Raw genomic sequence first — 26578 nt, 5'->3', positions numbered from 1 at the left:
CCCTTTGCTTCTCTCTACCAAATAAATTATACAAGACTTCCCTATGTGCTTTCCATTTGAGTTTTAGAGAAAGAAATAATTTTCAGTTTGTCTCCTACCCACTTCTTCAAAGTAAAAAGAGTTTGCTTTGATTCACCTTATCAACACTTCTCATCACTCCCCAAACCAAGCCCACATGTAATTTCCTATTTTCTCAAGAGAACAAGTCCAAACCATTCCTGATTAAATTTAGCCTACAAAACAGCACTGTTTCCCTTAAAGGGCAATTATATATTTTATATGGTATGGTAACAGGACTGTGCACATTATTTCTATTACATATCCTTTGACTTACAACCTGATACCCTATTTGCTGCTCTTGAGAGAAAAAAAAAAGCTGGCTAAGTGAACTGGCCTACATCCCCATTTTAATTATCTTCCTGCATATCAAAATTAATGTTTGCTGTTTTAAAATTCCAGCCCATTAAAAACACAGTTTGGCCCCAAAGCAGGCTATTAAGAATTCTCAGGCTACACTTTAGTTCTTCCTTTGTATCTTCCACCCCTGCCTTTCTTAATGAGCCCAATTTTCTCCTTTCAGCTTCAATCAGTTGGTGTGAAGGAGTGAGGGGAAGAGAAGAGGGAAAGGACTTATTCAGAGGAGGGAGACACAACTTTTACTCCTACTCTGTAGAATGGGAAAAATTTCTCCTATTTAGTCATAAATCCAAGTAGGGCTTCCACCTGTGAATTTGCAACATTTCACCTGCTGATTAAAGAAGTTCATTGGATATTAAGGGTATATGAGACACAATTGCTCTTGGACAATTAAAAGTAAATGGAAATATATGCAGTCACTGATATCTCAGTTTCCATAAGCTCTCTTAAAAATGGATATTTACTAATTTAGGAACTACTAGGCCTAAATCTGGCAGGGACCCTAGAGGTCACTGAATCCAACACACTCATTTTACATCTAGAACAAAGCAGTAACTTGTACTATGTCACACAGCCAGGAGTGCCAGGGCCAGAACTTTGTGACCAGGTCTCCTAATTCCAAATGGGACACTTTCCGCCATGCCATTTTCCTTGCTTACAGTGAGAAGCAGAAGCAATATCAGAATTTTGATTACCAAGGCAATCATACACAGAACATTCACCTAAAACATAATGAGAAGTCAAGCTTACTAAGTGGCATTAAAAGTCATTAAACAATTATAAGAATGTAACCTTACAGGACAGACCTTAAGTAAGGCACTATGCTCAGGCACTTGGGAGAGAGCTTTTGTGTTGATCAAGAAGACAGGAAAAAATTCTAAAATCTTAGTCCTTTTAACATAAACCATGCTCCCCTTCAGATGACTATTTAAGAGTGAAATCTGAGCTAGTACATGTTTTAACAATACAATTTCTCATCACCTAAGGATAGAAGAATTTCTTTTAGACATGTCACTAAGGTTTAACGCCATCTTTCTCTGTGCCCTGATAGGATTCCTTGTTACACATTTCAATTCCTCATTCTCAGAGCTGACAACTGATATAAACCAGTCTCCTCCTCTAAATCACAAAAAGCAGGTGCTTATGTCTGATTCAACATTAATACAATCATGTTTTATATATTCCAACATTTTAACTCCCCAAATTGTGTTAGAAGCGTAGTTTTCATTTTCAGGATTAAAAGACTATAATATGGAAATGTTATTGGGAGCTGTTTTTTAGACAATGTTACTATTAATTTGATGAGGTCAAGTCTTGCCTCATTTTCTTTCTAAATTCTTTGCTACTTGCAAACTATTTTTTTTTCCTTTTGGAGAAAAGAAAAAAAAAACTACTTGCTACTACTATGCAATAATGACTAATAACAAATTACTAATAAGCCATAATGAATGTTATACATCAGTTAATCAATTATTTAATTTTCATAGGAGACCTCAGCAAAGAATAAGGGAAAATTTTAAGCTCTAGTTCAAACTGCTAATGATTTTCACTGCCAATATTATTAGAAGGGTAGTCTACACTTACTGCCTCCTCTTCCTCACCATGTAATCTTTCCTTTGTTTCTTGGATTCTGGCAGCTGTCCTGACCACTCAACTGTATTTACCCTCTCCAAGGTCACCAATGATCTCTAAATCACCTAATGCAATGGTTTTTGTTAAGTGTTCATCCACTCAATTCTCTTTACAACATCTACCTCCCCTGCCTCTCCCAGACCTTTGACATTTTCTTCTCCTTTGACTTTGGCAGCTGATATAACAAACCTTCTCTTTCCCCTTTTGTTGACTCTTCTTTTTCTTCATCTTGACCCCTAATGTGAACCTTCTGTCAGGTTTTGAATCCTTTCTTCTCTTTTCCAACCAAGGGATAAAGGGATGGCACTTCTACTGTCTTTGGCTATTACCTTTATCCCAATGAATCTTCTACTGTCCTCCTGGTCCTGACCTCTCTCCTGAACTCCAGCTATACTTTTCTAGCTACCTAATAGAGATTTCCTCCAGGATGTTCTACTGACACCTAATATTCAACAAGTATAATACTTAAAATACTCAATTTCCCCTAAAACCTATTCACTTCTTTAAAAAAAATATTTAAGGGATTTTCACTTGTTTTAAAAAAAACATATTTAAAGGATTTTCACAGCTTTTTATAGAAGCATCTTTTTGTTTTTAAAAGTTTATAAGCTGAAATTCTTGTGTTCATTGATAAAGTTCACAATTTTTAAAAAAACCTACTCATTCTCCTGATACTCTACTTCCTAATGATATGGTCATAGATTTAAAGAGAAGGGACCTCAGCTCATCTAGTCAAACTTCCTTAATTTAGAGAAGAGGAGACTGAAGTCTGGAGAAGGAAAGTGACTTGCTCAAGGTCATACAGGCAGTAAATGGCACAGTATCAGGATTTGAATCCAAGTCCTCTCATTTCATAGACAGCATGCATTTTTTTTTAATTTTAGAAGCAGCTAGTTGACACAGTGGATAAAATACTGGGCCTGGAATCAGAAAACTTGAGTTCAGATCCAGCCTCAGATACTTAATAGTCTCATATATTTAATAGTCCTGTAATCGTGGATAAGTCACTTTACTGCTGTCTGTCTCAGTTTCCTCAACTGTAAAATGAGTATAATAGCAGCACCTACCTCCCAGGTAGGGGAGGTGTCATGAGTTTCAAATGAGATACTATCTGTAAAGCACTTAGCACAATGTTGGCACATAGTAGGCTCTTAATAAATGTTTATTCTCTATTCCTCTTTTACCATAAACATTTCAGTTTGGATTTCTGAAGTCATCTTTAATTCCAACTCTTGGCTTGCTGGCCACCTCTAATGAGTTGTGAAAGTCCTCCACAATTTCTACCATTCTTTTTTTTTTAAATTTATTTATTTTTAGTTTTCAACATTTACTTCCACAAGATTTTGATTTCCAAATTTTCACCCCATCTCGCCCCTCCGCCCACCCCAAGATGGTATGCATTCTGAATATTCCTTCCCCTAGTCTGCCCTCCTTTCTATCTCTCCCCCCACCCTGTTTTCCCTTTCCCCTTCTATTTTCCTGTAGGGCAGGATAGAGTTCTGTACCCCATTTCCTGTATTTCTTATTTCTCAGTTACATGTGAAAACTTTTTTCAAAACATGTGTTTTTAAAACTTTGGGTTCCAATTTTTCTCTCTTCCTCCCTCTGCACCCACCCTCACTGAAAAGACAAGCAACTCAATACAGGTTATATATGTGCAGTTATGCAAAACACTTCCACAGTAGTCATGTTGTGAAAAACTGACTCTATTTCCTTTATTCCTATCCCACCCCCCCATTTATTCTATTCTTTCTTTTGACCCTGTCCCTCCTCAGAAGTGTTTCTTTCCCAATCTGCCCTCCTCTCTATCATTCCCCTGCTCTCTTGTCCCCTTCTCCCCCTATTTTTCTGTAGGGTAAGACAGATTTTCATACCCAGTTGAGTGTGTATGTCATTTCCTCCTTAAGCCAAATCCTATGAGAATAAGATTCCCTCATTCCCTCTCACCTTCCCCTGATTCCCCTCCACTGTAACAGCCTTTTCTTTTTTGCTTTTTTTGTAAGATAATTTACCCCATTCTGCCCCTCCCTTTCTCCTTCTCCCAGTATAATCCTCTCTCACCCCTTAATTTTATTGTCCAGATATGGCCCCTTCTTAATACCATTCTTAATATTTTTTGCAACTGTGTCCCATTTTCCATACTTTCCTCCAGCACCCTATATCATAGACTATCATGTCTTGGCTAGATGACTACAATTACCAAATCTCTCTCTTAACATCCATCCTCACAATGCCACCAGATTGATTTTTTGGTTTGCATATGTCTGAACATTTTTTCCCCCTCTGTTTAAAAACTTTCAGTGGCTTCTCATTGCCTATAACACAAAGATCAGCCTCCTTAATTTGGTTTTCAAAACCTTTCACAATAAAGCCCTTGACTACTTTTCCATCCTTACCTCATAAGGTAGGGTGGAAAGAAAGACTGAATTAACAACTAGGGACAAGTGTTCAGATCCTAGCTGTACTAGCTGTGTGATCTTGTGTAAATCACTTTGCCTCTGGATCTTAGTTTCCTCATCTGTAAAATGAGGGGGTTGGTTCATTAAGGCTTTTTTCAACTTTGAATCTAAGATCCTGTGCTTTGGCCAAACTGGATTTACTTTCTGTTTGTTTGTTTGTTTGCTTTTGGGTAATTGGACTAAGTGACTTGCCCAAGGTCACACAGCTAATAAGTATCAAGTGTTTGGTCTGAGGCCAGGTTTGAACTCAGGTCCTCTTGACTTCAGGGCTGGTGCTCTATCCACTGCGCCACCTACCTGCCCCCTTGGACTTACTTTTGAAACATGTATTTTGCTTTCCCACCTTTTTGCTTTCACTCAAACCACTTTTTATGCCTGAAATACCTTGACTTCTGCTTCCTGATATTTTCCCAAGCCCCATTAAAAATGTCCCTTCCTCCATGAAGCTTTGCTCAATTTGCCTAGCTAGTATCTCTGACTTCTCTTGGCTCAAGGGGTTGACCGATAAACACAGCTTGGATGCCTTTAGATGACTGTGCACAGAGGTACGTACAGACATACAACAGTTAATAATGTTAATATTTGTACATTCCTGCAACTAATTTGTAACATTTGTCATGCAACTTTTCTAAGAAGACAGGATATAGATATTATTGAAATCCTAATAAACAGTCTTCAGAGGGGGAAAATAGTAGTAACCAATAAAGATGCATAGTAGTTTCAAATCAGCATCATTGTACTTTGCAATAATTAGCAACATCATACTGGAAATACAGATGCATTTTTGCACTAACAGCTCCCATTTATAAGGCATTTTAAAGTTTACAAAGTGCTTTTATAAAAATTATCTCAATAATCCTCACAACAACTCTGTGATCTAAATACTATTATTATCATCCTGCCGTAATGATAAGGAAACTGAAGATCAGAGGCTAAGGTTAAGTATCTGAGGCAGGATTTGAACTCAGGTCTTCCTGACTTCAAGTCCAGTCCTTCATCCACAATGTCACACTGTCCCTCCTCAGTATGTTACCATCATCCTTATTTTCCACCAAATATTGTTGTACCACACAACACTCCAAGTTTTATCACTCACAGTCGTAGGCAACATGAACCGACCTGTTGAACGTCTTGCTGGAAAACACACAGCTGAAGCCTCTGATGCAGACGGACCTTCCGGTGCTGCCAGATGTTTTCTAGCTGCCTCTGATGGTGAAGGACTTCATGGATGACATCAAGAACATGGTGAACAGCCTTGGAGTAGTTTGCAGAGGCCGTCAATGAATCTGAACTGCCAGGAGTTAAAGGTCGTTGGAGCTTGTCGAGCAGGGATTTCCCATCTTGGCTTACCTGCCCAGGAATAAAGTTAGCATTTATTTCAAGGTTGAGGGCTCTGTTCAGCATGCATTGCCTCCTTACATATATGCTTATATATGTGCAGACTTAATTTCTACTCAAATGTATTTTTCTATAGAAAAAAATAAGATTTTCTATCAGTTATCTGATGACAAGAAACCAAAAAGTAGTTTCTTAAAGTTAGAGCTATCACACCTTAGCATAACTAACAACCAGAAACATGTTAGATATTTATCTGTGTGAGTATGCTAGTGTAATTGTTAATAAATTAACATATACCATCCTTTCCTAAAAAGATACACTGAAATCACATGACTACTGAATCTGAATTGATCGATAGTTGGTACTCCAAAAACAGAGCACACTAGGTAGTAGGTAAACACTCATACGTACAAGCATACACACGTACATTTGCATACGCACACATATGTGTATGTACACGTGTATTACTGTGTGTATATTTATATATACCCAATGTATGTATGTATGTATACATACATACATGTATACACACACACACACACATATACACATATAAAAATCCAGCTTTTCCAAGTATGGCATTAAATCCATTATGCCATACAGATGCTCTAAAGCATCATGACAACACAAAATATAAACACCAAATTTGGAAAAATCTCTTGTTTTAAAAAAACCCAACATAGTGCTGGATAATCAGTAGGTGCTTAAATTATTCATTGACATAATTTGATAAAAATTCTACATATACGTCAGATAATACTAGCAAAATTAACAAAGTTGAGTCTAAATAAAACCCAATACATTTTCAATTTAAGATACTGTCATTTCCCATAAGAGATTGCAATGCTATACTGTGACAGCTCATTATCAAACTACTATTAGATGTGTGTGTGTGTGTGTATGTGTGTGTGTGGGTGTGTGTGTGTGGGTGTGTGTGTGTGTAAATAAAAGGTGGAAGTGCTAACGGTAGAATGTAAGAAGAAACATAATATGTGCACTTATGCCTACTCAATCAATCAATCAATATTTATTAAGCACCTACTCTGTTGCAGGCAATACTAAATAATAATAGATTACTATTACAAATCATTCTGGCAAGCACAGCAGAAAATTATCATTAGACTCAGGAGAGTTCAATGATGTGCCTAAAACAAGAGGATTGTCATTTGGCCAGGGGAAAGGCACAGAATGATTTCTAAAGATGTACTTCTTTCTTACCTTTCTAGCCACATCCTTCTAAAACTGAAAACCCACGTTAGGGGTTTAGATCCTTTATTAAAGGAGGGAAATAAGTGGGGACACTTCACTTCCAGAAAAAAAAGAGGAAAATACAGTGAATGCATGAAAGGATAACATTACAAGGATAATTTTTGGAAACTACTTATTAGTAGCAAGTAAGGCATGCAGTATTTCATAACCTTGTCTATTGTCTCACTTCCGACCGGGTTTCCTAGAATGTCACATTTTTACCCCATTGCCTGTATGTGAGCTCTTTGGTTAAAGGGTAACTGTACTCCTGAAAGGTAATCATTACTTGTTTGCCATTAAACACGTGATTACCAGAAAAAAACTGTTTGTTGGACCAAAATATGGCTGACCCACAAGACAGATAAATGGAGCTGTGGCCTAATCAGCAAGAAGTCAAATATAAATGAATGAAATGGAAAAAGCCTGCAAGGATTTTCACTATTTTCACTAACAGCAAAGAAAGAATGCTTTCAGAGTTATTTTCTAACATTTTCCTAGTCCAAGTGCAAGATTAGGTGATGTCAGATTATGCAGTACCAGCCTGGAGGGGGAATATTTGGGGCTTTAACTGTGAGGGTGACAACAGGGATTGCCTAGCTGGCCTGGCAGCTGGGGGAGTGTGAGAGCCCCACTTCACTCCTTTCCCAACAACCGAGATGTGAGCCCAGTTCAAGAGTTCATTGATTAAAGTTTAGTAGGGTAGGGAAGGGATACTTGGTCATACCAAATTTTCAAGGGCTCTCACACAATATGGAAGCCATCAATTTCCAGTGCAATGAACATTTTTCATACTGTCATTTGATTAAATAGCTCCAGTAACAAGAGTGTCATTTACCATTCTTTCCTCAAGGACGTTTACAATTCAACATCTACTTCAGCAGTGAAAACTTAACAAAGGGTTTATAAAAACAAAAACAATTACAACAATACATTTCTCCAGGAGGTTCAATAAAGACATACACTCGTTTAATGAAACTCTATCATTTGTTTCATACACCTTGCTCGCCCTCACAAACTCTATGACCAAGTAACACTGGCCTCCTTGAACAAGAAAATATCCCCCAAATGTGGTCTCACTGTCTGTTCTTTATGAGTGGAATCCTCTCTGTCCTCATCTCCAAATTTGGCTCCTCCGGCTTCTTTTAAATCCCTGTTAAAACCTCAGTTTCTACCACCAGCCTTTCCCAGTCCTCTGTAATGCTAGTAATCCCTTTCCTCAGCTGATTATCTCCAATTTATCCTAGCTATGTCTTGTTTTTACATAGTTGTTTGCATGTTGTCTCCCCCATTAGACTGTGAGCTTTTTGATAGCGGAGTTTGTTTTTTGTCTTTCTTTGTATCTCCAGTGCTTACCACAGTGTCTGCCACATAATAAATGTTTACTGACTGACTGGCTGATTGCCTGCTTATGCAGAAACAAAAAAAAGTGTAGCAGCAGAAATTTTTATGGTCAATAACTGGGGGTAAATTTTTATTTTTAAACATAAGTAAACTAGGAAGACAGACTCACTTTTTCTTCTTAACCTCAAAAAACTACCATCAGGAATATCTGCCAATTATAGGAATATCTGTATGCAAATGTGCTGACAGAGTTTACACAGTTTAAGGGAATAAGATAAGCGCAACCTATTTCAGTAACTCAGAGAAACCTGCTTATTCTTACGCTCAGCAAAACAGTATTTTGTGGCCAAGATAAACATGATGATTATTTAAAGCCTAATGGTCTATTTTGCAAAAGATTCCAAAAATAAACATCCTTCATCCAAGCATATCCCAGAAAGAGATGAACAGAAGGAGATATTGCAAAGAAAAAGGAAAGCCAAGTAAATTACAGACAATTTAAACAAAAGCCTAACCCAAGCAATTAATAAAAAGCTCATGAAGTGCTAAGTATTTCAGGGCTGTCTTGATTCTACTGCCAGGTAAATTCTGATGGATTCAAACAAGTTATATCAACCCAATTTCAAAATGTGTTTATTTCTAGATTATCTTCGTAGGGTGAACAGTAGCAAATATCATATCAATTCTTATTACAATAAGTCTTCTGCCATTAATTTGTAAGCTGAATTGTCCTCATTATCTCAAATTGCCTTTTGTGCCAAATTGTATGTGTGTGTGTGTGTGTGTGTGTGTGTGTGTGTGTGTGTGTGTGTGTGTGTACATTGGGAAAGGTTACTAAGATGCTATGAGTTATGTTGCATGCTATAAAAATTTTTACAAATAACCAAATCAAAAGCAAATGTTTGCAGCTAAATGAAAGGAAAATGCAAAGATTAATTAAAGCAATAAATGCTTAAATATGTGATGAACAGTACTAACATGTCAAAAAAGTATTTTGCCTACAATATTTAAGAAAACACAAGTGCCTGAAATCTAAGTGAGCAATTAATTAAACCATTTTAATGAAAAGTAAATAAAGAATAATAACAGTAATAGCATTTATATAGTGCCTACTACATGCCTGGCACAATGCCAAGCATTTTACAAATATTATCTTGTTTGGTCCTCACAACAACCTCAAGAGGTAGGTACTATTATTATCTCCATTTTATGGAGGCAAGCAAGAGGTGAAACAACTTACCCCGAGTCACAAAGCAAGTAAGGGTATGAGGCTGGATTTAAAATCGGGTCTTCCTGATTTCAGGCCCAGTGATCTAAGCATTACACTGCAAGCTGCCTCTGAGGCAGAAAGAACCTTCCGTACTTTTTCTGCCATACATGACAAAATAAAATTGCACAGAAATTCACTGCCAAGTTGATAATTTCTGTTTCTGGTATCTGGATCTTGGAACTTGCTACTAGATTATATCTGGCTAAAATGACTCCAACAGGACTATCTACCTGTTCACCTGCAAAATGTCCAAGTTTCATAATTATCTAAGAACAGGAAGCAGCATTAAGGGCTTCTGGCTATGGCTAAACCCGACATAAGCATCTGTATGAAACTCAAGACCAAAACCAACCAAACATCAGGTAAGTTTATTTGGTTTAAATCTAAAATTTCAGATCTAAAAGGGGGGTTGCTACCACCTGATGCTCAAGAGGCAAAATGCACTTTCTAATGAATTGAGAAAGAATGCTGAGTAAAAACAAAATATTCTGATATCATGAAGATATAAGTAATGAAGATAAACCTTTCTTGGGAGGAGTGAGGAAGAATAAAAGAATAAAGAACTCTCTAGGAGGTACAAGTAGAATAATGAGATCATACATGTATTGCCAAGGCAGAAGTTTTCAGTGTCTTGTTATTTTTGGTGGGGTGAGGGAAAAGACCTGGGGTCAGGGGCAGCAGCTACTATTTATAGCACAGAATTTAATATTCATCCTGCGTTTGGTTTAGTAATGCCTATTCTCTTCCCCAGCTCTGGTTTAACATAATCCTTTTTCATTTTGTGTTTCTGATAAAGCTGAAGGCAGGGAGGATAGGATGACATTCAAGGATCCCAGGTCATTACCAGCAAAGAGATTAGGATGGTCAAAGTTTCTTGCATCTGCCCCAGATTCAGAGAAGCAGGTAAGAGGTTGAAAAATATGGGATGAAGCAACCCTTCTAAGAAGTTAACACAGAAATTCGCCTGAAACTAATTGTCAAAAGGTTTCCATACCAGCTGTGTTGAACTGAGCATAATACATGCAGTAGAGCTGAAGACAACTGTCCTGGCTATGCCTCTAGCTTTTCTGCCTTTCTGGAATGGCAGCCTATGTGCAACTACAGCTTTTAGAATCAACTTCTAGAACCTGGATTTGTAATTTAGCCTTTCTGCTTCTGGTTTGCTGCACAGATGAACTTCGCTGATGCACAAAACAATACTATATTGTCCCTACTTAGCTCTCTCCATGATGATTCATCTCTTCTGCCACCGCTAGGCAGTTAGTTACTTGTTATTGTTCATTTTTCAGTTGTGTCCGACTCTGTATGACCCCATTTTGGGGTTCTCTTGGCAAAGATACTGGAGTGGCTTGCCATTTCCTTCTCCAGCTCATTTTACAGATGAGTAAACTGAGGCAAAATGGGTTAAGTGACATGTTCACATTTAGTAAGTGTCTGAGGCCAAATCTGAACTCAGGAAGATGAGTCTTTCTAACTCCAGGCCTGGCACTCTATGCCTTGTTCTACCTAGCTGCCCAAATAGTTACTAGAACCGCCTAAATTAGAAGCATGTTTGAAAGCTACCACGAAAGGTTTTCTTAGTTATCTCCTATGGGCACATGGCATTAGTCTTCTAGAATGGCCTCAGGTTGATTTTATGGGGGATTTTTTCCCCCCTCTATAATACTGCAGCTTGGAAACACCTCAACTCTCTAGGAGATGCTTTTAAAGGGGAAGGGGATGGGAAAAAGAAAAACAACTACTGTTTTTTGAAACTTATTAGCTCTGATGTTATGCCAAAGATTGATATAATCTATTAAATCCAATGCAACACTGCTTTGTTTGATGAGGCTTTAAAATAATTGGTTTATAAAGTTACTATCAAGGCAACTGAGATTCTATATCCATAACAAAGGTGTAACTTTACAAAGCTAATGATTGGGGTGACTCACATATTTTGCTGTTTGTTTTTACCCTACCTTAATGACAATAATAATATCATCCTGTATTTATACAGTGCCTTGAAGCTAAGAAACACAACAGGCTTGCAGAGAGGAGCTTATTAAACTTCATAAAGTCCTGCTGAGGCATGTGGTGAGTCAGAGAGAGAAAGTGTGTGTGTGTGTGTGTGTGTGTGTGTGTGTGTTTTTCAAAAGAAGAAATTGAGGCAGGGAGTAAGTTTGCCAAAGTTAGATAAAACCATAGAATATCAGAGCAGAAAAACTTTGAAGATTTGCCCATCCAATGCCCTCATTTTATAGATGAAGAAACTGAAAAATAAAGTGACCTTTCCAAAGTCACACAAGGGGTTAGCGGCAAAGCAGGAATGAAAACCCACGTTTCTTGGCATTGCCTAATTTTGTGGGAGTCATAGCAGGTTCAAGAAAAAAAGCTGACTGAGGCCAGTCTCCTGCCCCAATCCTATAGATCACTCTTTATGTTTTAAAGTGGTAAATGCTTTTTAGTGAATAATTTGTTTCATTCAATGATTAAATGTAACCCAATTGAGACCTTTAATCCAGTAATATGGCCAGTATCTCTAAAACTACAAGTCAAATGTGTTGGTCTGTTTTGCTTAACTATACTTTATTTTAAAAGGAAGTCTAATTCTAGGGGGAGGAAGAGACAGATTTTTTTTCCTATTTGTTTTGTTACATCAGTAAATTATTTAAAAAGTAAAACTATGAGACATCCTAACCCTCTATGTATACTGCCCTATCCATCTGGGTGATCAAGTACATTAGCTGAAAATCTGGCAAGCTGAAGCAAGCAAACGTTTATAAGATTCAGGTATGTTCCTGCTGTTGAAATACAAACAGCATCAAAACAGGGCAAGTCTAATTAAAACAGAGCAAAACAGGTGTTTATGTAAAAAAAAATACTAGCAAGTCTTCCTATTTCCTATCTTCATCATCGGTACCACTAGAAACAAGGAAAGCTGAATGGAGATTGTTTAAATTTTCTCTTTTTTTAAAGTTTGAAAGGATTTTATTTAAAAGTACAAGGTGATTGTTTGCCTTGAACCTGAACATTTTCTCATCCATAAAAAGATGGGTTTGTTCTAGATGATCTCTAAATTCTTCAGTGGACCTGACATTCTGATTCTACAATTCCTAGAGCCAAAGAATTCACTCATTACTACCACCCCAGGGTGAGGTCTGAACAGCTTAAGAGAAAAGGAAGATCATTTTTGAAAAGATGCATGGCAGCATCAGGATTTTATTCAGCTCCATGCAAAGTTCTGTCAGTCTTTTTAAAATTAATTACGATCTTCTGAGGCTTAGGGTTTCTCTACGAACATATTCTAAGGCTGAAAAAGTATGGCTTAAAACCTCAGTCTAAGGACCTTTTTATTTCTAGGCAATTTGTCCATTTTAAATGATCTACACCAATTAAAAAATCTTGTGAGACTCTATCCTAGGCAGATGAACACATGCCCCATATTTAAGTGCCCCATTTTCTTTGTGAACTTGAATCTGATTTCCAATTGAAAAGTGAACAAGAGAATGTAATAATAAAAACAACACTAATTTCTAACCTCACAGTACCTTTCTTAAAAACCACAAGGCTAGGGGCAGCTAGGTGGCGCAGTGGATAGAGCACCGGCCCTGAAATTCAAATCCGGCCTCAGACCAAACACTTGACACTTACTAGCTGTGTGACACTGGGCAAGTCAATTAACCCCAATTGCCTAAAAAACAAATAGACAAAAAACAAACAAACAAAAAAACCCCACAAGGCTAAGGCCAAGGTCCCAGATACGACCCTCATATTCTCTCAGAGCATAAATATAGTTCTTTGGCTATAGACCTAGCCATGCATCTTATAAACATGTGCCACAGGTCAAAGGAGTGACTGAACAGTCCAAACATTACCACCACTAAATACAACTCAGACAATACATTCTATTCTCAGCAAGTGAGCAGTGCTCCTCATAGGCAAAGAAAAGAATAACAATTGGAAAAACTGAGATTCAGAGAAGTTACCCTATGTTGGTCAGGTACAGAATTATGAAAAAGAATCAGTGATTCTTGGAATTCTTAATTCCTTAAGCCACACTCTACCCTCAAACATCAGCAGGAGTTAGTCAGTTAATAAATATTCTCTGAAATTTTCTGTTCTCCCTAAAGAAAAAGATCACTTTATGCTCTATAAGGCAAAAGCAAGGGGTGGAGGAGATGGACAAAAGGTAGTGGGAGAACAATGGTGTTGAATTTTTATGTTATATGAAGAACACGTACTAAGCAAACACTAGAGAGGTTTTGCAGGCTCAAAAGAAAAAAAAACAAAACCCAAACCAAACATGTCTCACCTCTGATCAAGAGCAACCAATAAAAAAGAGAATCCTTTAAGAGAAAAGCTATAAGCAAGGAATAAGCTATTGAGATTTTTATGTCCAGTATTCCCTAGGGCTTTGGACAAACTGGCCCAGTTTCTGAGACGTAGTTAAGGTAAATAAGTGTTTTAAAGAGTGAAAGGACCAAAGGCAAGAACTAGAAAAAAAGAATATTTATTTGTAGCTTAAGATTTCTACTTTATAATAAGTTGCTCTAACATTTTAGTGTTCATGAAGTTCCAGTTTCATAAAGTTTCTCTTCTCTTCTCTCTCTCTTTCCTTCCCAAGATATGTGCTTACATACATATAGGTGTGTATACTGATGTTTTAAAAACAAAAATTTTGGATTTGGGGATGATACTCCTGAATATCATAGAGATACCTAAAGAGAAGGGGCCCTTATGAACTCTAGAAAAACATTCTCCTCACTTGGATCCTGTGAAAACATTTGAGCGGCATATCTGTGAGTTTATCTGCAAGCAGTACACAGAAATATCAGTAAGCAGTTCATAAGAGGTGGGTTTAAACCCTTAAGACTTGAAATTATAAAACACCCAAGAACATAGATTTATATAAATTATTATTCAAATGATCTATATATTTGTCAAATCTCTCATAAAAGTAAACTCTGAAGTTCCCAGTGTTTTCTAAAAGGAATACTGGGCTAGAAAGTAAAAAGCCTTTGGTTTAAGCCTAGCTCTGAAAGTCTGGTGAGAGGCTGTGTGACTATGGGCAATTCATTGAACCTTTCTACACCTGAGTTTCCTCAATGACGAAATGGTGATAATATTTGAAAAACCTAACTCATATACATGGTTCTTTAAAAAGCACTTCATAACCTTAAAATAGTATATATAAATATGAACTGGCATGAGCTAACCTAATATAATTTATGAATTAATAATAATAATAATAATATCTAGCATGTATATAGCACTGTGTGCCAGGCATTGCACTAAGCACTTTACAAATAAACTTGATTTTAAAATACACATTTTAAATATCTATTCTGAATATGCTCAGAAATAAACTGCCTTAACATGAAAAAGAACACATTTTAGACTATTCAAATTAAAATAGGGAAAAAGTACCACAAATAATTTATCTAAGTATGTTTAGTTGGAGAAAAAAAATTACAATAGCACATATGAAAAGAAAGATATTTCAGACATGAGACCTTCTTTCCTGGAAAGTCTTATTTAGGAGGATTAAAAAGATGAATTCTGTTGAGCAAATATTTATTGAGTGATTACTATAACATACAAGGATTTAAAGGAAACATTAATAAAATGAGAATGACCTAGGGCAACAAAAATAAATGCATACTGTGACTAAAAATCAGCCCATTAAGACTTAAGTTTAGTTGCTTACCTGAGGCAGATGAAAAAAACAATAAAGCAATATCTAATTTAAAAGAACAATTTAAACAACTGAAGCAAAGTTAAGTCCTTTCTCTCAGAATTGCCTTCAAGAACCCTAAAGGTGCTTCCCAGACTATTCATAATTTCTTATTTTAAAGCACTGGAGGACATGGAAAAAAGCAATAATATTGCTGCTGACATTTTAGTTCAACAGGTTACTTACTTCTGAGTAAGCAAGGGTGATATGTTCATATATTCCTTGGTGATGGTGAATAGCGTCTTCTAAATCCTGCAGCTCAGAAGGAAGCTCTACCTCGCCACAGGCTTTGCACCATGAATCTACGTTGCTCATGTACTAGGAAGTTGGAAAAAAAAAAATATTACCTTTATCCCTAATAACTTAAAAATAATTAGAAACATACATTTTGGAAGCAATTTATAAGGACGAGCAATTAAAAGGGTATCTCTGAAGAAATAATAATTTAAAATTCAATGGAAATGGTTAACAGGCTTTAAGGAGTAATCAAATTAATTGAAAAGTCCTACCTCTTGAAAACATGTTCCTTACTCCACTATATTCTTGGGTGCACAGAGCAGAGCTCCATTAGCTATCATCAACTTCCACCAAAGTTAGGGCTCCAAAATATCTCAACTTTGTAAGCCCCTTTCAGCCCTACTGCCCCCTCCTAGATTTAAGGATCAATAGAAAAATAAAAGCAAATGAAAGAAGCCATTTACCTATCATTAGCAAGAATGGCCTGACCAATTTTTCTACCCACTGCAAAAGCAAATGAACAGAAGGACTAAAATTAAACCACTAGGAGACTGAAGTTCTCAACTGAGGATGTTGAATCTGGGAGAGAGATAAGGGCATATGGAAGCAAGTGAAATCATTGGAGTCCTAACCTAATTTGCATATTAACTAGAACAGTCCTAGCTATACCAAACAGCATAGAGAATATCAGCTGCAGTTTCTAGCAGTTGAAAGTCATTCCAATCTCTCTTTAGTTCTTCCCTGCCTTATTTCCCCATTGTTAATCAAACAACTGATAAATCACTGCCAATTTTCTTGTGAGATGGCCTATTAGAATCTATGACAGTTAAGTGTCTGAGGCATACACACAGCAGAAGGCCTAATTTAGAAACTAATTCAATTAAGCTAAACAGATATAAACATTTTTTTCTCTTTGTTTTAAATTCTTTTATGTCCTTTCCACTAAGACATTTTCCTAAATATAAAGAAAAGCAAAGGATGACTGGTTATTATGAATGAACGAATAATGAATGAATGAATTTACTCTAAGCCCTTATTATGTGCAAAGCATTGTGCTAATATATTTGCTGGATGGCTAGATGGCACAGTGGATAGAGTGCTTGGCCTGTAGTCAAGAAGACTAATCTTCCTGAGTTCGAATGTGACCAAGGGCAAGTCACTTAACCCTGTCTGCCTCAGTTTTCTCATTTGTAAAACGAGCTGGAAAAGGAATATCATGAAGAGTAGGACAGGGCCAAAATGACTGTCAATAACAATGTATTTGCCAATCAGGAATTTTACTATATGCCTTTCAAAATGCAATACAACTAATCTTTTGTTCACCAGGTATCTACATTGCTCATGCACTAGAGAGTAAAATAATAATAATAATAATAATAATAATAATAATTATTATTATTATTATTATTATTATTATTATTATTATTTATACCCATAATAAGATGTTCAGATCTGCAATAATACTTAGGAGAAATGAAAAGAATACTATAGGAAGCACCAAGACACCTCAGTTTATCTTCCACTTACTAGCTGTGTGACCTTAGGCAAGTGATTAAGACTCTCTGGGCCTCAGTTATTTCATAAAATGGGAATATTTAATTTGCCTAAAGACAGCAAGGTGGATCAGATGCCCTCAAGATCCTTTACAGCTTTAGAACTTATGATCTGATGATTTAACAAAACATCTAAGTTCTTCTTTCTACCCTTTCTATTGTTACAATAGATAGCAATTAAGAAGTTATAAAATATTTAAGACACATAAAATTGGATGTTTCGCAGGAATCTCAAATTCAACACTTCCAAAAGAGAATTCATTGTTTTTTCCCCCGCAAACCCACTCCTTTGCCCAACTTTCTTATTTCTGTTGAGAACATCACCACACTTCTAGACACCCAGGTTTGCACCCTTGTTATCCTTGATTCTGAACTCTCACTCATCCCACACATCCAATCAATTGCAAAGTCTGGTAGCGTCTTCATCCATGTCATCTTTCAGGTGTGACCCCTTCTCTCCACTCACATAGCCACCACCCTAGGTCCAGCTCTTATTATCACTTTCCAGGACTTTCCCACTAGCCTCATAATTAGCATCCCTGCCTCAAATCTCTCCCTGCTCAATTATTGAGGCCACCACCAATGTCCAAGTCTCCTAGGTTCACAACCTATGTGGCATCCTCAGCTCCTCATTATCTCTCACCTACCATATGCAATCTCTTGCCCAGGACTGCTGATTTCACCTTTGCACTATTTCTCACATATGCCCCCTTCTCTCCTCTGATACTGCCAGCACCCTGGAAGCGAAAACCTTTATTTCCTCATGCCTAGATTACTGCAACAGCCTGCCACAAGTCTTTCCCCACCCCAGTCTAACCTCCATTCAGCCACCAAAGTGATTTCCAGGTCTGATCAGGCCTCACATGGGCATGTACTCGCGCACTGCCCCCCCCACTCCTTTCAAGTCTTCTTACGCTTTACTTATACTCTTCAATCAGTGACACTAGGCTACTCTTTGTTCTAAGAACAAGACAATCTAACTCTCACTCCAGGCATTTTCTCTAGCTGTCCCTCCATGCCTGGAATGCTCTCAACTCCTCATCTCTACCTCCTGGAGTCCCAGATAAAATCCCATCTTCTACAGGAAGCCTTTCCCAATCCCTCCTTAATTCTAATGATGTCCTTTTATAATTATTTCCTATTTAGCTTGTACATTGTTTGTTCACAGGTATTTGCATGTTGTTCCACCAACCCCAACTCTATCTTTGCCTTTCTTTCTATCCGCAGCACTTAGTACAATGTCTAATATGTAGCAGATCCTTAATAAATGCTTACTGACTCACTGGCAAAGTAATTTTTTCCCTAAAGTGTAGGTCTCAGTATATCACCTGCTCCTCTTCCCCCAATTCAATAAAGTCTAAGGGCTCCCTATTACCTCTCTGATCTTTGGCATTTAAAGGTCTTCATAAACTGGCCCCTTCCTACTTTTCCAGTCTTCTTACAAATTTATTCCTATCCACACACTGTACAGGCAAGGATTATTTGTTTTTTCACAAAGAACACTCCATCTCTCATCTCTGTGACTTCGCTCTGGCTATCTCCCATGCCCTGAATGCTGTCCCTCTTCACCTCTGCCTTCTAGAATCCCTGGCCTCCCTCAAAACCCAGCTCAAAGGCCTTTCCTGGTCCTCTTAGCTTCTACATGTTTTCCCCTCTAAATCTTCCATCTACTTTGTATGCATCTCAAATGTACCAACTTAAGTATATGCTATCTCCTCCATTACAGAATAAGGTCTTTGAGGGTAGAGACTGTTTTTATTTTTTCTTTGAACCTCCAGCACTTAGAACAATGCCTGACAAATAGGAAGCATTCCATAAATGTTTGTTGGTTGGTTGATTGACTTGAAATATACTATATAATGTTAAATGTCATTTGTAAAAAGTCAAGTTATAGCACAATTAATTGTTTTTGGCCAAAGATCAAAACTTCCAAAACAAAACTAACTTTCCTTCTTCAGAAAAGTTTATAATATTTTATACAAAACAATTAAGGTGAGTTTTTAGTACACAAACATATAACATTTCGGACCTCATTTTATGAATGAGAGAATAAATATATCACTCTGTCAAACTCACTGTGTCTGATTTTTGTGGCAAGCAGTGCAGAGAAGAATAAACATTTTGTCAGACAATAAGTAAATTTTCTAGGCTGTTTTAGACAATAAGTTTAATTTTAATAAGTTAAAACAATTAAAATAAATTTAATAAATTTAAAATAAATCTAGGCTGTTTCTAGACAAGAAGTAAATTTTTCTAGGCTGAGCACAAGAGTCAGGGCTTATGGAATTTAGTCCTGTAAGAAAGGGATATTACAGTTCATTTATTCAACTTCCTCATTTTACAGATGAGGAAATTGAGGCCCAGAAAAGTTAATTAATTTTCATAAGCTTATAGTTCTCCTGATTCTCAGTCCAATGATCTATGTATGCCACATGAAATTACACCTCTATAGTTATGGTATGGTATAAGTCATTGGGCATAACAGGAAGTCAACTGGCTGACTTTCTGCTTTTAAGTTTACTGCACTAAATAAGTTTCTGGACACCTGCATTCAATTATACCCCTGGGAATTAATAAAAATTAATAATTTTCTACAATTTTGTGACTGTAATGTTCCCCTAGCATCCAAATCCATGGAAACCATATGAACAGAGTAGAACTATTCTTTGAGAGAGACACATTACAGTAAGAATCTAAACCCCTTTACCAAGTCATACACGTTGAAAAAACTAGTCTGGCAATCACCTGGGCAAAAAGTTGAATGGCACAGTGTGGTAATTTACTGAAATAACTTAGGAGATCTAATGGACATACAGGACAATTTCAAGTGAAAATATGAGTCATATGTTCTAAGCCATGTCCAAGTCTATCATACTATCTCAACAAATGAACATATTTCAGAAAATGTGGGGTCTGGGGGCAGATGACTGGGACAATAAGGATTTGTTCTTTTAAACTACATCTGAACACAAGATGAGGAGGTCAGATATTCAAAACTGGATAAAAATAATGAAGAAATATTGATAAATATTGATAAATACAAAGAAAGCAGCAAACGGGAGCTTTAATGATTAATTAGGCTTATTTTCACAAGCACTTAGTTTTCAACTCTCCATCTGTTAGAAGACAGAGGGCCACCAAGCTATAAAGCACCCTACTGTCTATTCCGCCTCACTACCACCCACACCTACATTCTTCACAGCTAGTTAATTCTCCCCCCCAGCTCTACCTTATGATATAGCTTATGCTTAGCACACATGGTTGGTTTCATTTTGATGAAATGAAATGGGGACAGAATCTCCCTAATATGTAGCAAAGTAAGTTTCCCTCAAAATGATGAAAGCTACATCTCCCTGTACCATTTTAAGTGGGCAGTCCAACAGGTTACTGATCAAAATGAACTCATAAATAGAATCTTTGGATATAGACTCTGTTTCTTTCTTGTTATTTCTACTTTCCTTTGTGCTCCTATGTAAAAAAAAAAAAGCATTCTCCATTTTAATCTTTTTTGGAGAATGATTTCAGTTCTGAGAACCACAGAGCACTGATAAGTTAGAGGATATCATTTTTTGTTGTTCAGTTATTTCAGTTGCATCAGACTCTTTGTGATTCCATTTGGGGTTTTCTTGCCAAAGATACTGGAGTGGTTTGCCATTTCCTTCTCGAGCTCATTCTACAGATGTGGAAACTGAGGCAAACAGGGTTTAAGTGACTTGCCCAGTGTCACACAGCTAGTAAGTGTCTGAGGCCAGATTGGAACTCAGGAAGGTGAATTTTCCTGACTCCAGGCCCCCACGCTCTAACCACTGAGCAACCTGGCTGCCTAGAGAATATCTAGAAGAGGGTAATCTGAATGGGAAGTGCTTCTAGTTCATTCCATATGAAGATCCACCTCAGCTGAAAGACCTGGAGATATTCAGCCTGGAGAAATAACTGTGTGGAAGAGTGGCCATAATAGAAGTCTTCAAGCATTTAAAAACTGTCCCACAGAAAAAGGATCAGACATGTGCCTGGGCCCAGAGCACAGAACTAAGGAGAAATGGGTGGAGTTCTGTGTATGCTCTCACAGAGGTTCTTCTCCTTGGTGTGGGTTGGATTAGATATCTAATGAAGCTCCAATACCTCAAATTCCAAGACTATATTATCCTCCATCCCTCCTCGTTCACCCCATACATCCAATCAGTTGTCAGATCATGTCTTCTGTCTCCACTTTGCTCATAAATGCTCCCTTCTCTACCCTCACAAAACAACCACCTTGTCCATTCATCACCTCTTCCTTGGACTACTGCAATAGCCTCCTAATTTTCACTCTCCCTTAAAGGTCTTCTCCTCTCTAATCCAACACAACTGCCAATGTGATTCACCTAACGTGCCCATCTATTTTACCTCCTCACCCAACAAACTGACAATTTCACTATCACATCTAGGATGATACATAAAGTCTTCCATTTAGCATTTAAAACTTTTCACAATATGGTCTCTTTCCAGCTTTCTCATTCTTCTTATACATTACCTCCTTCCACATACCCTCTGATTTACCACATTGTTCTCCTTCCCATTTCTCACAAATGACACACCTTTATCTTTTTGCCATTAAACCAGCTGCCTCCCATACCTGGAACGCCTTCTTTATCAACTCCACATGACACCCCTAGTCTATTCCAAGGCTTAGGCCAAGCACCAGCTTCTACAAGGGGTCTTTTCTGGTCCCCTGACCTAGTGATGTCTATCCCTTTAAAGTTATCATCTATCTACTTTACATGTATCTTACTATACCTATTTAAGTACATGTTGTTTCCCCTTTCAGAACACAAGCTCTTTGAGTTCAGGAACTATTTTGTTTTTATCTTTGTATTCACAGCAGCAAGCAAAATGCCTGGCACACTACAGGCACTTAATAAATGCTTGTTTATGTACTGCATAACAGAATCTCAGAAATCCGAGGAGTATCCGACCTAGTCCAACTTTATAGGCAAACACCCTCTGCAACCTATTTGGCAAGTAATCAAAAATCAACAGCCTTTGACTTAAGACTTCTATCTCCCAAAGCAGCCCATTCCACTCCAAGATAGCTCTAACTTCAGGCAAGTTTTCCTTAAAATAAACTTAAATTTGCTTGTTTGCAAGTTCCACACTTGCCCCTACTTCTGTCCTCTAGGGACAAGCAGCACAAATCAAATCCCTCTTCTATGTGAAGGATCTTCAAGTATTCAAAAAAATAGCTATCATGTCTTCTGCTTTCAACTCCCTCCCTCCATCTTCTCTTTCAAGATAAACATCTCATTTCTTCCATTAATCCTTTTACTGCATAATCCAGATGCCTTTACTGGTCATGCTCCAGCTTATTAATGCCCTTCCTAAAACGCAGAACCCAGAACTGAAGCTGTCTAATAAGGGTGGAAAACAGCACCTCCAACACCAGTACTGAAGCAGGACACAATACCTTCTTAATGTAGTGTAAGATTATATAAGCTTTTGGAGGCAGTTAAGTCACACCTGTCTAGGGAGGCAGCATATTTGTGTCCTATATCTTCCCAATCAGATTTAAAATGACTTTGAAAGATTTAATTTTCTTCTTCTTTGGGGGTGGATTTTGTTTTGAGATCAGATAAACTAAAAGTTCACCAATTCTGTTGACATTAAAAAAAAAACTAGCTCTTAGTTTTGTTGAACATTTTAATACTTCTTTTGTTCTTCATTTTATCTCTTTCTCCTCTGATTTTTAAAATGTCCTCTTTTGGGTTTTTTTGGTGCTTGATTCATTGATGTTCTAATTTTTTGAAATTCCATACTCAAGTTGATGAATCTATTTTTTTCTTAATATATGCTTTCAGAAAAAAAAATTTCCTTTGGGGATTGTTTGACTATATCCCCGAAGTTTTGTGTATGTTGTATTGGGTTTTTTTTTATTCTTTTACATAGTTGTAATTATTTCTATGATTTATTCTTTGACCCACCTGTCAAAAGATCTGAAAGTGACACCAAGAGGACACAACAAATATTAACAATTGAAAATTTTAACTGCTTATTCATTCACCAGGCCTATGAACATAGCTTTAACTTAAGTACAAGACGGAGAGAATAAAGCTTACTTATTTCATTGTCTGCCTTCCTGGAAATGAAAAAGCACTTCATCCATTCTAGAGCTTCTATCATTCATAAGAATTTCACACTAAAATACTTTCTGAAATTCTACTTAGCATTCACAGAATTACAGAGCAGGAAGGGAGCCAAACAAGCATGTAGTCCAACTATTATTGAAAAAGACTCTCTGTATAACACGTCTAAAAAATGACCACGTAATGTCTTTCCTTAAAGACTTCCAAGGGGGGCAGCTAGGTGGTACAGTGGATAGAGCACCGGCCCTGGAGCCAGGAGGACCTGAGTTCAAATGTGACCTGGGACACTAGACACTTACTAGCTGTGTGACCCCAGGCAAGTAAGTCAGTCATCCCCATTACCTAGCCAAAAAGGAAAAAAAAAAGACTTCCAATGATGATCTCACCAACTTCCCAGGAAATCCATTCCACTTCTGTATAGTTCTAATCATTAGGAAGATTTTCCTTACATCGAGCTAGCTATTTATCTATCTTTTCCATAAGAACCATCTAAGAGACTATCAAATGCTTTGCTAAAATCTAGGTAAGTTAAACCTACAATATTCCTGTGAACTCCCAGTTCAGTAACTCTATCAATTAACTAAATATGTTGGCTGGGCATGACCTATTCTTGATAAGTCATTTCTCCCCGATGAATTGATTTCAATCAATTAATCATTCAATAAGTAGTATTAAGGACGTAAGGACTAAGAATAAAAATACAAATGTAACTTGTGCTCCTCAAGAGTCACTCAGTACTCTTACTCTCCCCTTACTTACTGACTACCAGCACCCCAGTAGCCACTTTTGTTTGTCCTTTCCAGTCCAAACTTCCTTGTCCTTGGCCATGAAAACAGAAGCAATTAAAGAGTAACTTTCCATTACTGACACCCCATCCACTCCACTCTTATTCTAGTCTTCAATCATACCCCTAGTACCAGTCTTGAATTCAGCAAATGAAGTCATAGCACATATACACAATTCATGTAAACATTTATTTGCCCTACAGTCTAGCTACTTCATCACTGACCCTTCAAGTACTTAGATTCTTTAGTCAAGCCCCCATGCTACCTCTGGTCTGGATTAACTCATTTATTTCATTGTGCTTTTTTTTTTTTTGCAAGGCTTCCCTTTCGCAAAACACAAACTAGTGCTACTCATAAGTGCAAAATAAAAATAGTCCTGTGTGGGTAAATGTCTGTATTATTCCAAAACAGAAGTGAACACAGATTAACCTCTCCAGTTTTACTTACCATTATATGAAAAGCTCCAAATAATTGAAAAAAAAATTCTACTAAACCTATGCCACCTTTAGATTAATTTCCACTTCCACTGAGCAACTTATTAGTCTGAACTCCTCAGGTCTATGGAGATCATCTTACACTGTGATTGGTTCCTACTGTTTGTGCTACATTAAGTATCCATTACAGTGGAAGCAACTACATTCTTTTCCTTGGTTTATTTTGCTGCTAAGCAGAAATAGCTATACTAGCAAAGCTAAAGGATTCCCACTCACAGCTTTTCAATGCAAGCTGCTATGAGTCTTTCTGCCCTAAGTAATCCTCAATCTTCTTTCCAGGTTTTTACTTGTACTGTGATAAGTGAGATCACTGCTAATTAGTTTCTTGTGCAACACCTCATTTACTGGCTTGCTGAAACCTCATGCAAGCTCAGGCCTTTATCTTACTTATACTGACTTCAGTGTTCTTCTACACTGAATAATAGCAGATTAGACTTCATCTTGGAAGTCAATCAGGGTAATGATGCCTCTTAAAGCTGTGCTTTTTCCCTTCCTTTTCCCCCAAGATTATTCCCGAACAAGAAATCTGAAAATTTCTTCTTAGAAAAGTAAATTAGCTAATTTTACTCCTTACCCCATTCGTTACTAAGAGCTCCATACTTTTGAGATGACATTTTACATTTGAAAATAACTCAAATTTATCTTTCTTTAAAAAATGCTTTACATACATCATTCTCCTTTGAGCCAGACAACATCTCAATGAGGTAGGTATTATAGGAATCATTATGACCATTTTATAGATGGAACAGTGATCCCATGGTTCCTTAGATGGGGGCAAAATCTGAAAACTTGAACCAAGGGTTTCTGGCTCCATATAATAAATAGATCCACTTCACCATTCATGTATAAAGTCTGACTCATTCTATCATCACATTCAATTATTATTTCTAGTAACATAGACACAAGATCTTGGAGGGAAGGGGAGAATATTTTTAAAAACTTTTTTTTAAAAAAAAATTTATATTCCCCTCCCCCTACCCAAGAAGTTTTCTTTAAACAAAGTATATTTGCAAAAACCTGTAAACCACATATCAAACTCAATTTATAGTCACAATAAAGATACCCAAGAATAAATAAGAAAGGAAGCCATTTTGGGCAACTATCTCATGCAAATGCAATAAAAATGAGCTTACATCTATGTAGAGTTTTAAGCTTACAAGTTACTTGACATTAATCAATAAACTTCCAAACAACCCACGAGGTACACAAAGCAGGCATTACCTTTACTGACCTATTTTTCTTTTTCTTTTTTTGGCTAGGCAATGGGGTTAAGTGACTTGCCCAGGGTCACACAGCTAGTAAGTGTTCTAGTATCTGAGGCCACATTTGAACTCGGGTCCTCCTGAATCCAAGGCTGGTGCTCTATCTACTACTGGCCCATTTTTCAGAAGAGGAAAATGAGGCTCAGGGAATTTAAGTTATTTGCCCAAGGTCACAGTGTCAGTGAGTGGGGCATGGTCAAGATCCGAACCCAGAGCTTCCGATCTGAATGCTCTTTACATTAACTCCCACAAAAAAATTCTCAGGATGATTGTCTCTTATAGCAGGGTGGCCACATTACTATATGTTTTGAGCTATAATTAGTGAAGTAGAGTATTAAACATGTACGGTTACGATCTTTAGGTATACCCAAGCACTGACCTTTTCAGCCTTCTGGTGAAAGATGGAGGACATGTCCAGTAAGGTGCTTCGTTCATCTAAGGCTGCAGCAAAAGCCTTCCACTCTTGCTCCAGCTGATTGGCAATCTGTTTAATCTGCTGAGATGCATAATGGCCAGACTCTACCAAGCGATTTGCTACTGACATGATGCGGTTTATGTTTACATACACATTCTACAGAAACGGGGGAAAAGAGGATCCATTAGAATAGGACAAGCAAAGGACACTTCTTTCTAAGAAATCCAGATGGTTTTCCCCCAAACCCAACCTACTCATCCAAAGATCAGATGTATAATAGAAGAATCACCTGGTA

The 26578-nt window shown here is 37.2% G+C and overlaps 1 protein-coding gene across 5 annotated transcripts in view; it reads right to left on the bottom strand.

Moving 5' to 3' along the window:
• TRIO (trio Rho guanine nucleotide exchange factor) overlaps positions 1 to 26578 on the bottom strand; it is a 501384-nt gene that overhangs the window by 240854 nt on the left and 233952 nt on the right. For all 5 annotated transcript variants that reach the window (XM_021008648.2, XM_021008649.2, XM_021008653.2 and 2 more), the window contains 3 exons: positions 26248 to 26439; positions 15605 to 15736; positions 5628 to 5858 (listed from right to left, as the gene is read on the bottom strand). In XM_021008648.2, coding sequence (XP_020864307.1) covers positions 5628 to 5858; positions 15605 to 15736; positions 26248 to 26439 — 555 coding nt within the window. The remainder of the gene's footprint in view (positions 1 to 5627; positions 5859 to 15604; positions 15737 to 26247; positions 26440 to 26578) is intronic.

This window comes from Phascolarctos cinereus, unplaced genomic scaffold (assembly GCF_003287225.1).
Source record: "Phascolarctos cinereus isolate Bilbo 61053 unplaced genomic scaffold, phaCin_HiC Scaffold_4;HRSCAF=312, whole genome shotgun sequence".
In the NCBI taxonomy this organism is placed as follows: domain Eukaryota; kingdom Metazoa; phylum Chordata; class Mammalia; order Diprotodontia; family Phascolarctidae; genus Phascolarctos; species Phascolarctos cinereus.
This window is presented reverse-complemented; position numbering and strand designations above follow the sequence as displayed.